Here is a 15,768-nt window from a genome sequence, read left to right as displayed (position 1 = left end):
GGATGGTATGGGGTAATCAGGAATTGGAAAGGTTGAGGTAAACATTGTTGGTAAAACAGTATATATGACAGTTGACAGAGAAGATGGTGGCATAGCATCTTATGTTTACAAATTCTTGGTTGTTATCAGTGAGAGACGGTTGACTAAGTCCTTTGGTTTCAGTTACAATTTTCTGCATATAGTTTCTTAATAACTGTTCAGGTTTTTGGGAAAGGTCACTCTTTCAGGCTGCGATCACACACAAAATAATCCATTCTCAATGCACTTTCAAATTGGATTTTGACAGTTCACACAGTAAAATCCAGTTGGAAAGTGGATTGAAAGTGGATTTGTGTGTGTGTGATTGCAGCCTCAGTGTATCAAATTCTTTCACCTTTTCTAAAATCACAATGTGTCTTCTTTCCCCTGAGTAGTCCATAACCATTTCCTTTCACAACAGATCAGGGACAGCCTCAGGTCAATTCCGTGTATGCTTGGACAGGACTAATATTTCTTCCTTGAAAATATAATCCTTTTCCTTCTGGCCTGAATGGGAGCTTCAGCCTGCTACTCAGTCACTCCTTTCCAAAATCTCAAACCCCAGTTCTTGGTGTCTGTGTGAAGATGTACGTCAGCTTTAGCTGACACTAGACTCTGAATTCTTTGATGGAATGGTTTCTCAGGATATGTTGAACACAGTTAAGACCACGAGTCTCTCCCTTTATTCAAAAGGTGAACCTATCTGACAGACTTTTAGTCAGACCCTTCAGACATCCACTGCTTTAGCTGAACTTATACTTTACTGAACAGTAACTACCGCTGAACTGAAAATGAACTCCTTCTCCCCTCAGCACACAGCTGATTTTATATTTCCCCGAGCTGGTGCTGGCCAGTCAGAGGAAAGGAGCAGCCTGTCACTCAAGCTCAATATTCTAGAGCAGAGTTAACTATTCACCTCCCTTCTCTGATTTTGCTGCATTAGGAAAACAGCATTTTAAATGTAGTCCATCATATATACATATGACGTAAACATCAAATAAAAATAGAAGAGGAACAAAATTTGGAAATGTATTTAAGATTCTGCCCCCACACAAATTAGTACTTTGACTAATCCAGCATAGAAAATCCGCATAGAAAATGAATGTGCACTGAATGTACATTTGGGTGCACTGATATCAACATTACAACACTCACTCAGGCCCAGCCAATGTGTCTTGATATGTCACTTCAGAAGGATGCCTCCTGAACATAAATGTAGTCAATTTAATCTGGAAGAGGGAAATCTCAGTCCTGACCGAAATATAGCAGTTCGCAAGCTAACCAGGACAATCAGTTCCAGAACACTGGAGTGAATATGTAATGCCATCATTTGGAAGGAAAAGGTGCATTCTGTCAGGACTGGAACCTTCAAAGATTTTTCTCTACTCTCTCACAGGCTCCAAATAACAACGTAAAGAAGTGGGAGGAATATTTTTTTTGTTTCCAAAATGAAAGGAGGTGTGGCTCTGAGTCACTTTGGAAACAGCTGTGCATCCACCTCTGCTGGGTTAGGCAATAAATGTGTTTCAATATATTTAAAGAGCCACCAGCAGACCTGGATTTTTGTCCTTGGCTGCCATCAGGAATGTCAGCACATTCTTACACAGAAAACACAATGGATGCGTGTGGAAGTTCATCACATCTGGCAAATTTATCACATCTGGTAAGCAGTCATGTATATTCTTAGGCAACTAAATCAAACATAAAGCTGATCTAGTGTGCCTTTTTAAAATATATTTATAACTTTATTATATGTGTTGCTGTTTGTCATTCTTTTCAAAAAAGTGGCAGGGACAAGTATACTGCAAAGTTAGTGGTTTTAATGTAGCTTAACTGTTATGACTTCCTTCAAAGAATTCTGGAAACTGGAGTTTGGCAAGAAGGCTCAGAATTTTATTGGAGATTCCTTCCCTATTCCCAAGACTACAGATCCCCAAATGTTGGGGGTGACAGGGATATGCTTGTAAAACCAGTTGAAATATATATGGTATATGTATATTCAATCCTGAGATACTCACATTGAAAACTAAAGATGTCTCATGACAATGTGGATGGAAAGAAAATCTCAATATCAGCCAGTGTATACTGGCTACCATTTAGTTACCAAGACCAATTGCAAACACTGGTTTTCAGTTGAACCTTTTCCCATAAGCTTTGAGATCTTCCAAAGTTACTCGACTTTGGCTTCTATCAAAGATGTAGGCAAGACAGCAGACAACTGAATACTGACTTTTTGGGACTAGTACCTTCCATGTTGAAATCCTTTCTAATAGAGTCTAATATGGTCAACTGAATAGAATTAAAATGGAGACCTGAAAACATAAAACAGAGCATGAGGACTAGCTTTCTGATTAATGTTGTAAGAGTTTTCCACTTTTGATTTTTGTATTGAGTATATCAGTCAAAACACCAACAAAAACAATTTTAAAATAGCACCAACAATAATTCTAAAATGTACTGCAACGGTTAACTATTTTGCATACTTAACACTCTTCTTGCATAAAATATTGCTAAATGCTAATTTGATTGAGTTTAGTAAGCAGGTTACTGCTAGTCTTTTGAGCATAGTCACACTCTTCATAAAAGAAAATACTATTTATTGCTTTGGCACTCCTTACTACAAGATGACGATAAGAAAACAAAATACTGTTTGCAATCATGCATAACTGAATATGGCATTTAGCTGTGGGTCATTTATCCTCTTTTTCAGCAACAATAAATATTGTGACAAAATAGATTTTGAACAGAATATCCTGAATAGTTTGGAGTAGGCAGATTATCTGGACAGTTTGTCATCTGGAATTCAGATCTGGGTTTGGGATGAAAATGACCTTAATCACCCTCACTAATGAGCTTTGCTGAGAGAGTGATGAAAGAATGCATCCCTGTTGATTCTCCTGGACTTTTGATATTATCAGTCATGGTATCCTTGTGGAAAGGCTGACTGGATTGAGAGTGGGGGCACCATGCTTTCTTTGTCTTACTCTTATGTGGCAGACTGCACTGGCTGCTCATCTGTTTCTGGGCACAATTCAAAGTGCTGGTTCTTACCTTCAAGATCATAAACAGTGTAGGGTCCAGGTACTTAAAGGATCACCTCCTCTTGCACAATCCTGCCCGCCAGTTAAGATCCTCTTCCTAAGCCTTACTCTTTGTGCCCCCACCCACAGAGGTGAGGGTGGTGGTGACTGGAGACAGGGCTTTTTCCACGGCGGCACCTCATTTTTAGAATCCCACCCCCATTGAGGGTAACCTGATACCTTTTAGGCACCAGAACAAAACATTTCTTTCTATGCAGGCTTTCAACTAAAGGGTTCTATCTCTTTAAGGGGGTTTTATGGTCTACTTGTGGCCTAAGAACTGTTATATCAATATCATTTTAGGCTGCTCAGTGTTGGTTTTACATAGTTTTATACCCTGGCTTGTTTCTAGTGGCCTTTGTTTTTTACATGACCCATTTGGTTTCTAATGGCTGTGCTCTAATAGTTTTGTTTTATTGTTTTAGTGGTTAAAAATAAATAGTTTGGCACTGTTCAAAGATTGTACAGATTTTCCCACTGTTGCAGTTTGGGGGAGGAAAATTATTGCTACATTATCCATAGCTGTATGGGGCACTTTGTGCTAATGTAAAGAACTATAGGCAGGGATGTTTTGCATTTCGCATCCCTGCTTTTTCTGCCCCCAAATCTCCATTCTGATTTTCCTTCTCCATTATGCAAATCATACTGATGAGTCTTCATTTTTATCCCATTTCCTGCTTTTCCACATAGTGTGCACATTTGCAATATTATTTGTCCATCGGTAAATGATGTTTTTGCGTGTATGTGTTATAGATATGCATACTATGCATACATAAACAGCATAATACATATCACTACTATGTCAATTGCAAGCAAAAACCATATAATGTGCAAATATAACACAAACTATTCTATAAAACCAAGAGCAAAACCCAGACAACTAAACTAGCCAATAAAAATATAAAGAAATATACAAAGAAATTAAATAGGAATCACAATCAAAATGTGGGTCATCAGCCAAGGAACCCATTAGCTAAACCCCTCTGCTTGGTGTGAGCAGAAAGACAAGTGGCTCAGAGCTCTGAGCCTAAGACCCCCAAACCCCAGCAGGGGAGAGGAATCACAACCAAAATGCGAGTCCCCTCAGCCAAGGAACCCACTAGCTAACCCCTTTGCTCAGCATGAGCAGAAAGACAGGGTGGCTCAGAGCCGTGAGTTCACCTTACACCAAAAGAGGAGTTCCCAATCTTGAGGGAGTGTGCTTTTCTAATTCGCTTTTAAGAAGTTCCCTGTTTCTCTCTGTAACTGCAAACAACCAAGAGAAAAGCGGCTGCAGAGCTGAGCTGAGAGTAGATATAGCATTCTGACCCCATAAAGCAGAATGGGAACTGTGTTATTGGTAGCCAGAAGTGCCTGTTATGCTTTGGAGGGCTCCTATTGGTGTTTCCAAGGCTAGAGAATTTCACCCCTCCCTGTAGCCTTGCAGTTTTGTAACATTTTGAGCGGAGACAGTCTGTCTGGAAAATGTACCCATTCATGAACTGCCACGAACAGCACCAAAGTTCATAAAATGTTCTTGCTGGGCACTCTTCTATGAACATCACTTCGCAAGTCATGAACCAGCCAAAATTCATGACAACCTTTAGTTTGTCAGCTGGTTCATGCCCTGTATTGAGAGAGCCAGTTTGGTGTTGTGGTTAAGTGTGCAGACTCTAATCTGGGAGAACCGGGTTTGATTCCCCACTTCTCCACTTGCACCTGCTGATATGACCTTGGGTCAGTCACAAGCTCTGGTACAGCTGTTCCTGAAAAAGCAGTTTGTGTCAGAGTTCTCTCAGCCCCACCCACCTCACAGGGTGTCTGTTGTGGGGAGGGGAAGGGAAAGGAGTTTGTAAGCCGCTCTGAGACTCCAAGTGAAGGGCGGGGTATAAATCCAATATCTTCTTCTTCTATTGTAGACAAATTGGTAGAAACTGTTAGTAGGTCTTGCAAACCTGTCCTTAATGAGCAAGAATCATCAGAAAAGAGGAGTCACCATGGATAGCTTGATGAAATTGTTGACCCTGTGTGGCATATCCAAGGATGAAGAAAAACTGGGCTGCACCCAGCAATGTGCCAACAGAACAGAAAGGAAAAATGCCAGGTGATAGATGATCAATATTTCGACATGCAGACTTCATCAGAATGAGAGAAGTAGAGAATAGAATGGTCAGTTTGATTTATAACCACACCAATGCACAATTTTAAAAGAGCATATATAAAAACTGGAATATGCTATATGATGTTCCACTTTGTGATAAAAAAACAACAACCCTGAGTATCTCTTTCAAAAGAACATCCAATTTAAAAGACAAACTGGTTCACAACAACACCTTTGTTCCCATGATCCTACAAACCATTCCAGGAACAGGTTTGCTCAAAGGGCATTTTAGATGTGGACGCTGCAAGTGTTGTAACCTCCACAACTCAAAATATGAAAGGTTTTATCAGTCCCTTTGCCAAAAAAGAATATGTTCTAAATAACTTCACAACATGCAATTCAGATATGGTTGTATATGCTATCAGATGTTCTTGCAATAAGATATATGTAGGGAAGACCTTTAGAAAATTAAAGACTCCTATAGCAGAACACAGGAGCAACATACTTTGCAGAATAGTTGGTGCAACTTTGGTACAGCATTTTATGGAAAAAGAACATGGACCCACTGAAATTAAATCCACCAAAGATGGAAGTCCTTTGGCTGGGGAGGGAAGTCTTGGGATCAGTTATCCAACTTCTGACTTTGGACAATGCTCCTTTAACACTACTACCAACACTGAAGTTGATTCTGGATGCCTCCCTTTCAATGGAGGCACAGATCACAAATATTGCCAGGTGGGCATTTTTCTATCTATGCCAAATCTGGCAACTGGCACCATTCCTATCTTGCCCAGATCTTATCACAGTGATCCATGCAATGGTCACCTCCAGATTATATTACTGTAACTTGCTCTACATAGGGCTATCCTTGAGACTGACCTGGAAACTTCAGCTGGTCCAGAACACGGCAGTGTGGGTCCTTACAGGAATTCCTATTAGACCCCATATCTAACCAGTGTTCTGCCAGCTGCACTGGCTCCAGATTGAATACCAGATCAAGTTCAAGGTGTTGGTTTTTAAAGCCCTTCACGGTCTGGGACCAACATACCTTTGGGACTGCCTCTCCTGGCATACCCCTCAAAGAGCATTATGCTCTTCAAATAACAACATACTGACAATCCCAGGACCAAGAAGTATTTAAAGGTAAAGGTTCCCTTGCTTGAAAACCAGTTGAATCCAACTCTAGGTTTGCGGTGCTCATCTCCGTTTCAAAGCCAAAGAGCCAGTGCTGTTCAAAGCATGGCCGGCATGATAAACACCAAGGTGCATGGAACGCTGTTACCTTCCCACTGAAGTGGTACTTATTTATCTACTTGCAATTTCTTGCTTTTGAACTGCTAGGTTGGCAGGAGAAGGAGTATTTACCTGGCTTCAAATAGAGCCAGAGCCTTTTCAACTGTGTCTTCAGCTTGGTGGAATGTGCTTCCAAAGGAGACTTGGACCCTGCAGGACTTGGTACAGTTCCACAGGTTTTGTATGTCTTATGTATGTAAGTGGTGGTTTTTATATGTTGTATGTATGTATGTGTATAATATGAAAAATAGTAAACGTGTACCCATCATAGGGGCAGATAATGGCAGGTTGATGCTTGGCTGGGAAGGAGATAGGGTTGCCAACTCCAGGTTGGGAAATTCATGTAGATTTGAGGGGTGGATCCTGGAGAAGGTGAGGGTTGAGGAGGGGTGGGACCTCAGACAGGTACGATGCCATAGATTCCACCCTCCAAACCAGCCATTCTCTCCTGGGTAACAATTGTTGCCAATCTCCAGGTGAGATCTGGAGATCACTGAAAATTGCAACTGCTCTTCAGGTAGCAGAGATCAGTTCCTCTGGAAAAAATGATGGACTCTGTGTCATTATACCCTGCTGAGGTTGCCCCAGCACATTGACACTGAGTGCCCAAGGCCTTGGCACTCTCCCAGAGCCTCTTTCTAGAGCTCGTTGTATTTATTTCCACAACGAGCCTTATTCCTAGTAAATAAAAAAACTCACTTTGGGAGTTTATATAAATCTTACCATCATACTGAAAAAGTCCTGTTAAAAAAGGATCTGGAGTGGATTTTAAGGTTGCAGACTTTGGCCCCTCATGGCTTAAACTCTGATCTGGGACTCCTGACCTTTCTCAAGTAATCGCTGTATGCACTTTTTAAAAAATGTGTGTCATTCTCCACTGTAAAAGAATTAATTACTGTAAATAGTTCCAGCATTAGGTGAATGTTCTGGTCAGTATTTACTTCATATATTAAATATTTTCATTGTTTTGTTTCATGTCCAATGTATAGTTCATTTACCTTATATTGTATATTGACCAATATGTATCTATTTTTGAAATGATTTTTATTGTCTTTTTAATACTATTTTAATAACTTTGTAATAACTTTTATTAAAAGGTCCTTCTATTATCTGTATTAAATATAAAAATATGTTTTTATAGATTCCTCCAGATGAAGCCTGCATGGCAAAATGTGTTGTATAATAAATCAGTCATTTATCACTTGGCATTTTTTCTTTTTTGTTCTGTTCACTCTGTGTGGCAACAGTGAAAAAAGAAAATGTCATGCTAAGGATTACTGGGGAAGGGATTGAGAATAAAATAGCTAATACTGTAATGTCCTTGTACTAATCTACAGGGCAAATGCATTGGAAATACTGTGCAGAGTTCAGATTACCATATCTCAAAAAGAATAATGTTGCATGGTAAAGGTGCAGAAAAGGGAAATCAAAATTATCAAGGCATTGGAGTACCTTTTATATGAGGAAAACTCAAAGAGCCTGCCTCTGGTTCTCCGCGGGTTGAATTGTGCCCGGTCTGATAACCGGTTTCTGCATTAGTCTCCTGCTTCAGAGTCCAAGCCTCTTAGCAGGTTTCCTTGGAAGTAAGCGCCTCTGAATTAAGCCTGAGCAGTCAGCAGCCATGCTTCAGTTTTAGCCATCTGCCCCCAGGAAACTAGCAAGGTGGATGGGGACTTCAAAGAGAGACTCCCCCCATTCTCTTTCATTTTGCTAAATGAGTTTAATTAAGAGCATTTGTCCTCCCTCCTTCCCTTAACTGCATTGCCCCTCCCCTCTGTCCCCTCCCTACTTTTTCTCCCTTTTTTAAGTGCATGCCTGGTGGCATCACAATGCAACCAACAGGCACGGGGAATGGGGTGGGCGGGGGTCTAGGGGAGGAGGGGGTGATGGATATATACATTGGAATGCAAAACTCAAGAGGGCAGGAATTGGGAGGGATGTTTTGCTGTGAATCCATTGATTCCGCACCTTAAAACCCCGACCTGAGAGCCGAACAAAGAAAAAGATCCGTGAAAATCCAGTAGCTGGAAAATCCGTGGGAAAGCAGATAAATTGCGGGTTAAATGTCCACCCCAGATTTTCAGGTGGGGAATCAAGCAGCAGCTCCAATTTTCTGTGGGGGCTGACACTGGGGCAAGCAGTTGTGCAGAATCACCCACAGTGTTCCCACTAAACTGCACTAGAGTGTGCTGGTGCACACATTTTTAGCCCTCACCGCACAGATTTTTGGTTCAGTGCAGGGTGACAAAATTCAAGAAGGAAGTCAAAGCTGTCATCTGGAACACACCAGTGCCCTCCTAGATAGGACTTCCACATGCACTTTAAAGCCCTTTCCCTTCCTTCCTCACCAGTGCAATGGAGGGGAGGAGGCAGCAGCTCGACATCAGCCACTTTGAGCTCTCATAGCCAATGGCTAGCAATGATTCCTTTGGCCACCTATAATGGTTGCCTTCTCTCCCCCCCCCCAGTGATGAAGGCGGAGGAAACTCACACGGTGGTGCATTCTGGTTGGCATCCTTCTTGGAGCCCTGGGGCAGGAGGCATTGGTGCCAGGTTTCCCTGAAGAAGGTAACACGGCCATGGGGAGGAGGTACAAAGGCAAGGTGACCACCCTATCTCTCCTTGTGTGGAGAGGATGAGCCCACATGGACCTCAGGGGTAGGGAAGAGAGAAAGAAGGGGGAGAGAGCAAGCATGTGTAGCCCAATCCTTGGTGCATCTGCTTGCAAGTAAGCCTCATTGAGGTCCTGAGGATTAGCTCCAGAGGTGGTGTGTTTTGCCAAGGACAACTTTGCACCAAGCAAAGGGTATCAAAGCTGCGCAGGGCTCTCTACAGGTTTTTAGCTGGCTGCTCCCCCTTGTTCAAGTGTGAAGTGCTGTTGTGATCATTCTGTAGCCTGGCTTTGTGCACCTCAGAACCAGAACAGCATGGGGGAGGGGTTGGTTTGACCTGACCAGAAAAGGCATTGGAAATGAAGGGGGGGGGACAGGATGGAGAAAACAGGCAGGAGAAATTACACCAGCTTGTTGTTTCCTGTATGGTAACTATTGTGCCTCCAAATAGAAGTTGCACTACAAAGTCATACACTTAAAGACAGGGCCAATTCTTCGGTGATGGAGACAGTAAGGAGAAGAAGAGTACTTACTTGAGAAGGGAGAAATAGGGAAGCTAGAGTATTGTATCATATATGTAATTCAAAATAAATGGGCTAGAAAGGCAGAGACCCTGAACAATTTATCTGGGGGCTACAAAGCATCCTGGGTGAGGGAGGAGACTTCACTTTGCAACAGGATAACCAAAAAGCTGATTAGGTTTTGCCTTCTAGATTAAAAAAAACAAAACAAAAACAGTTTGTTTCCCCAGAAAAATGGATGAGAAAGTGCTTCTGGAAATCTTAAAATCACTCTTGCTTTCCCCAAACTCTCAGTGCCTTCTCTCCCTGCCCCATTTCCCTTTTGAGGTTCCCCTCTACAGCTGTGGTGGTGGAAAGTATGTCACGTCATAGCTGATTTATGGCAAGGTTATGGTAATAACCTTCTAAAAAACTAATGTATGTGATAGTCAAATGTAGGTTTGCTCACAACTTTAATGCTAGTAGCTGTTTTGGTTCATGAAGTAGAATTTTTGCTCACAACACTCCACAGCTTAAAGGTAACATTGCAAAGACCATAGGTGGCAAGGTAGAGATTTATAAAATTATGAGAAGGGTCATGAAACTCATGAGGGAAATCCCATCTCTCCCCCCCCCCATTGGTGAACTGGCACATCCAGGCCCAACTTCTCATCTTGGACCCCAGCTGCTGCTGCCTCAGTGTCTGGGAACCACTTCAAGCCCAGAGCAGCTCCTAATGTTCACCACCATTGTGACTGGGCCCTGAATGGCTCCTGACCTGCACTGACAAAGCAGCTGGGCCCCAAGTGGCTCCTGACCTGCACCAATGACACAGACAGGCCTTGAGAGGCTCTTGGCATCCTGTGACACTGCTGCCAGGGCCTGAGTCTCTCCAGACAGGTGCTGCCACCATGGTCAACCCTACAGCATTCACCATTGTGACCAAGCCTCGAGTGGCTCCTGACATGCACTGCTTGTTGCAGGTTGGCCTGGAGCATCTCCCGGCATCTGCCACAGCTGGCTATCATCACTGCAGAAGCAAATTAAGTGCATTGTCTGCACATGTTTTTAATTAAAAAAACATTTTGGGGAAATTCGGGAAGATATTTAAACATTTCAGCTCTTTCTGCAAACCTGTGGTGTCCCCCAAGTTTGCTGCAAAATCTGTTTAACATCTGTGTTGCCCTGGTCCGCAAATTTAGCTATCTGCAGATGGGGGCTACATGTCACTAATAATATATAGATGTATAGTATACAGCATGTCTACGCAAGTTGTGTGATGCAAGTTGCAGTTACATGTACCACCAGGGGACTCACCTTAGAATGTGCTATATTGCTGAATGAACCTTGGGAGCATTGAGCAAGGGGAGAGGAGATTCTTCCTGCCTGTTCTGCTTTCCAGAGTGGTAATGGCTGCAGATGCCCTGACCTGGTTTGGTTGATTTTTGTATTGCTCAAGAAACCTGAAATAGTAGAGCCACTAACAGGACAACAGCGCTGTATGTAAGCCTCCTGGGAAACAAAGCTTCTTAAACTTTTCTGAAAAATGATCTTACCTGAAATACCTGACTGAAGGAAAAATGCCTGAACAAACAGTTGTAATCTTGCTGCCACCCTGCCAATGTTCTTTCAGACATCCTCTCCTTGTTGCACTCCAAAAGTGGTGATGCAAATTAACTGGGAAAGAGAGGTCTAAGAGGATGAATCAGCAGTGTGTCATATCAGAGAATGATGTCAATAAGGAACTATGAAAGAGACTTTCAAAAAGAAGCCATGTGAGGGGTTTTCCTGGGTGGAGAAACTGATAAGACACATTTATTCACTGATAGATTTCTTAGCAACTCCAGCCAAATAGCAGAATGCTTCAGGTGGAAAAATGTGAAGTGGAAGAATGATCAGTAGCCATTTTAGAGCTGAAATATGAACTGCTCCTTCAAAGAAAGACCCTCATTTATACCTTTCAGCCATTTCCTGTCTGAGAACCAGGAAGAATCAATCCTTTAAATTCTGTGTGCTTAAAAACTTAATCAGGCCTTTCTAGCTTGCTCAAGGAATAAAATTCACACAAGGAATACTGAACACATTTAAATGTTAAAATGACTGGACTTCTAAAAATAAATAATTGATTTCTAAGAGGAAAAGAAAGAATGGTATGGCCATGTTCATTCTTACTATAGAGAGGAGTCTTAGGTGGTGTGGTGGAACAGTCCTGCTCCGGCCTTGCTCTGATGGACTTAGCCTTCCTCCTTGCTTCCAGGCAGGGCTGGCCCGTCATAGACAATTTTTTAGGCAGCGGACTAGAGTGGCCCCTTAAGAGGAGGTGTCCCCTGGCCTGCCGCTCCTCCCTTGCCTAAACAGGGTAGTAAATCGCGGGCCACCGCCCACCTTTCAAGAGGGCGACCCACTTGCTCAAGGGGAGCTGAAGGCACCGTGGGGAGCAGCCTGGATCCGGCCCTGCCTGTGGCCACCAGCGGGGGCACTTAGCTTCGCAATCGCAGGCTGCCCTCTCCCCCCTGCACCTCCGGCTAGCCGGCAGGGGGAAGGACTCCTGGCACGCCTGCCTTCACCACCCCGCTGCCTTCTTCCGCTGGCCAGTGGGACCCTGGGTGGCTGAACTCTGCCCACCGCCCCAGGCTCTACCTGCGCTGCCTCCTTCCACCTGCCGGAGCCAGAACATGGGACGGAGGTGGTGAAGGCTGGGTTGGTCACATACAACAGGTCCTGGCGGCTCCCTGCGGCCAAGGAGCAGCTTTCCAGAATGGAGGGCTTATGGTTGCCAGCCTGCAGGTGGGACCTGGAGACACACACCCCGGCATTACAGAGATCACGTCCCCTTGAGGAAAGGCATGCATTGGACTCGGCTGAGCTGCCTCCTCCCCAAACTCTGCCTTTGCCAGACTCCCCCCGCCCTCCCCAGAAATTTTCGAACTCAGAGTTGGCAACCCTGTTTAGACTCCAGACACTGGAGAAAGCCAGGAACTCCTGGCTTTGTTAATGGCCCCGTTATTGATTCATTGGTGTTTTTATGTTTATTGATTGTATTACTGTAGACCTATTAGCATTTGTATGAAGGTGGGCTGAGGTATGTCTGGAAAGCAATTGAACTGATTTCTCCTTTCCTGTCTGTTCTCTGCCCAGAGAAGAAAAAAAACTTTTAAAACTCAGAGTGAAGGTTTTGCTCATTTCAAACCTCCAAAGGAAAAAATAAATAAATTTCTTCACAGGTGGCATAAGAGATAGGATATCTGGCCCTGAGAGTAGAGTAGGGGGGGGGGGGAAGAAACAAAGCAAGAGTCCAGTAATACCTTAAAGACTAACACAATTTGTGGCAGGGTAAGAGCTTTCATGAGTCACTGCTGACTTCTTCAGATACCACCTCACTTCTTCAGAGAGTAGAGTAGCATTTGAAACCTTCATAAGCGGTAGAAAAAAATCTAGCTTGCCCTAGGGAGGAAAACCTAAATAACAGAAGGTAATGCCAGCCCTTTTTTTGGCTGGCAAAAGGAAAAAAATCAGTTCATTTTAGGAACACATCAATGTATCTCATTCTCAATGTAACCAGATGTGTGAATATATGCATCTGGAGACTGAGCATATGAACAGACAGTTCTATCCACAAACTGGAAATAATACGGTTGTAGAAAAATCTGAAATCTAAAACAATTTTTTTTAAAAAATAACAACACCCTGATTGGGGGTTAACTCCTGCCAAATAATCAAAGCAGCATCTGGAGGAGGAGGAGGAGAAAGGTGGAAGACAAGATCCTTCCCGGGGGACCCCCCCCCCAGCCTCATGTTGGTCAGTGCTTCCTCACATAAGGCTGGGAGAAAGACAGTAAGGGTGTGTTCAAACATGCCGTTTCAGCCGGCATAAAGTGCTCCAGTTGAAACCGGAGCAGTTTGATCTGGAAGAAACGCGATCACCAGGGGTACTTTCCTGCAGGAGCGCACAGGAGCGGAGCTCCGGCAGTAAAGAGCCCAGGGGGCAGGCACATGCAACAAGCCCCCACCCCTTGCTCCCAGCAGCCCTCAGTCAGAGCTAGAAGCAGCCAGGTAAGTTGCAGAGCCCCCCCGGCCCCCCGGTCCAAAACAGTCCAGTGGCACCTTTAAGTCCAAGTTTTATTCAGGTACAAGCTCTCCCTCCTCTGTGAGGACAGATCTGTCGGTGCACTCAGGATACCACCACTTGGGGACCACCACTTGGGGACCACTTGGGGACCTAGCAGAATACAATGGTTTAAAGGCTGTTTGCAATGGTTAGGGACGGAAGGCAGATGTTCACCGTGTGATCGCCATAAGTACACTGATTCCAACCGGCATCTATACCAGCATAAATGCCCCGTCTGAATGAACCCTAAGACTTCTTATCTTACCCTGTGCTGGAAGAGACACTATTTTTCATTAAACAGCCCTGGTAAAGCTCCTGGGCACCTTTTGAACTAGTTACGATCTTTCCATACTGTTTACTTTTCTCTTCCTGCCATTTTCCTTTCCTACATACATACAGCTTACAATTTTTAATTTTTTTTCATGTCTTTATTTTGCAGGTAGAGTCATCACCTTGTTACTTGCTCACAGTAAGAGTGATAAGAGCAAAGAATATCCGACGGGCAGATACTTGTGAGTATCTTTACCGTTCTCACCGACAATCTGGGAGCTGACAAGGAAGTGTAAAGGGATACTCCCCCTCCACAGCTTTAGAACACTGATTTCCCCTCCATATCCCCTTTTTTCTCTTTAACTGATATTAAGCTGTTGTCGGCATTCTGTCCCTTCCAGGTCTCATTTAGTCCATATCAAGCTAGTTTTTGAGTGCAATTTCCTTTTTTCTAATTTGCAACTCATGTCTTTTGCATACTCAGGGATGAAGAGATTCCTCCCTTGTCTGCAAGTTTTGCAGATTTTTTGATCCACAGAGTGGCCTGTTTAATATTAGAGTAGAAGTGATGGATTGGTGATAGGACAAAGTTATCTGATAAAGAGTGTTGTCAATATTTCTTTGGTGACAAAAAGAATTTGTTTAATTTCCTAATGGACAATGAGTTTTTAACTTTGAAAAAACAAAAAAAAAAATGAAAGGGGGAAGGATTTTACTCAAAAAGAAACCATCCTCTGATTTCATTTCCACCTCTACCTGCACAATAGTTGGCGACATCTTTTTTCTATACGGATGGATTATTTTTGTGGACAGATAACTGGCTCTGTGAGTGGCAGAGCAAAAGTGCTCTAAGTTAGTGTCTGATTTATAATAAGTACTACGGACTTTTTGGTGATTTCCTTACATGATTTTAGTGGCCAGGATGGGCAAGGATCCAGGGCACAAGTAGCAGCCTTCAAGGGTCCCAGGATATTGTCAAACGGTCATGGAAACTGGGTCAAAATGGTCCATAAATAGATTAGCCTGTGTGTTAGGTGTTTCTTCTGGCAGACCTATGTCACAACTGGCATCCAGATCAGAGGGAATTCTCAATATTTTATCAGCAAAAACCTTTCCAAAGTATCAGAGCTAATTGTCCATTCCTGAGACAATAAAGGCTCAGAGTCAGCAGATGCCAAGTTACCTTGCACAATTGGGATTATCATAAACTATCTGATGCAATAGTAGCAGAGAGGTAACATTTCTTTGCTGCCATCACCCTAGTCAATAGGCCTCTCAGTGGGCTCTATAGCAGGGGTGTCAAACATACAACCCGTGGGCCACAACCGGCCCACCTGGGGCTGTAACCTGGCCTGCAGAAGTGGGGAAAGTGGGCAGGCTAAAGTGTGTGTGGGGGAATAGAACCTGGGAAGGTGAAAGGACACGGGCTTCAGGATGACGGGGAACAGCTTTTCCAGTTACAGCAGCCTCTGTGACACCTCCTCACTCCTGCAATTCTGCAACAGTAAGGAGAGCAAAGTCAGTCTCTCCCCCTTAAGCCTAACCATTGAGGGTTGAGTGAGGTGCCCTTTTCAGCTCTTAGCTGGCAGCTTGTTTGCAAGTAAAGTGTGTGTGCCGCACCAAGCTGGCAAGGAAGAAGCCTTCTCCAGTAAATAAGGCTCTGAAACATGGAGGCTTAGAGAAAGAGGAGAATGGGGGAGGAGAGCAGTTCCCTTTGGCTGAAGCAAGGGGGGGCTGCTGTTCTAGTGACTGCTTGTAAGCTGATTTACTGCTGTGGAGACACCCCCACATACTTCTGGTTTGCAGG

At 43.6% G+C, this 15,768-nt stretch overlaps 1 protein-coding gene across 1 annotated transcript in view; it reads left to right on the top strand.

The window, feature by feature from the left end:
• The first annotated feature begins 10,494 nt into the window (after nt 1–10,494).
• The window catches only part of LOC107119841 (cytosolic phospholipase A2 epsilon-like), a 65,810-nt gene continuing 60,536 nt past the window's right edge, over nt 10,495–15,768 (top strand). The window contains exons 1-2 of the mRNA XM_015422455.1: nt 10,495–10,566; nt 14,131–14,203. Of these exons, the coding sequence (XP_015277941.1) occupies nt 10,495–10,566; nt 14,131–14,203 (145 nt within the window). The remainder of the gene's footprint in view (nt 10,567–14,130; nt 14,204–15,768) is intronic.

This window comes from Gekko japonicus, unplaced genomic scaffold (assembly GCF_001447785.1).
Source record: "Gekko japonicus isolate JY-2015 unplaced genomic scaffold, Gekko_japonicus_V1.1 scaffold1214, whole genome shotgun sequence".
Lineage (NCBI taxonomy): Eukaryota > Metazoa > Chordata > Lepidosauria > Squamata > Gekkonidae > Gekko > Gekko japonicus.
The sequence above is the reverse complement of the archived record's forward strand: the minus strand, read 5'-3'. Positions and strand labels throughout refer to the sequence as shown.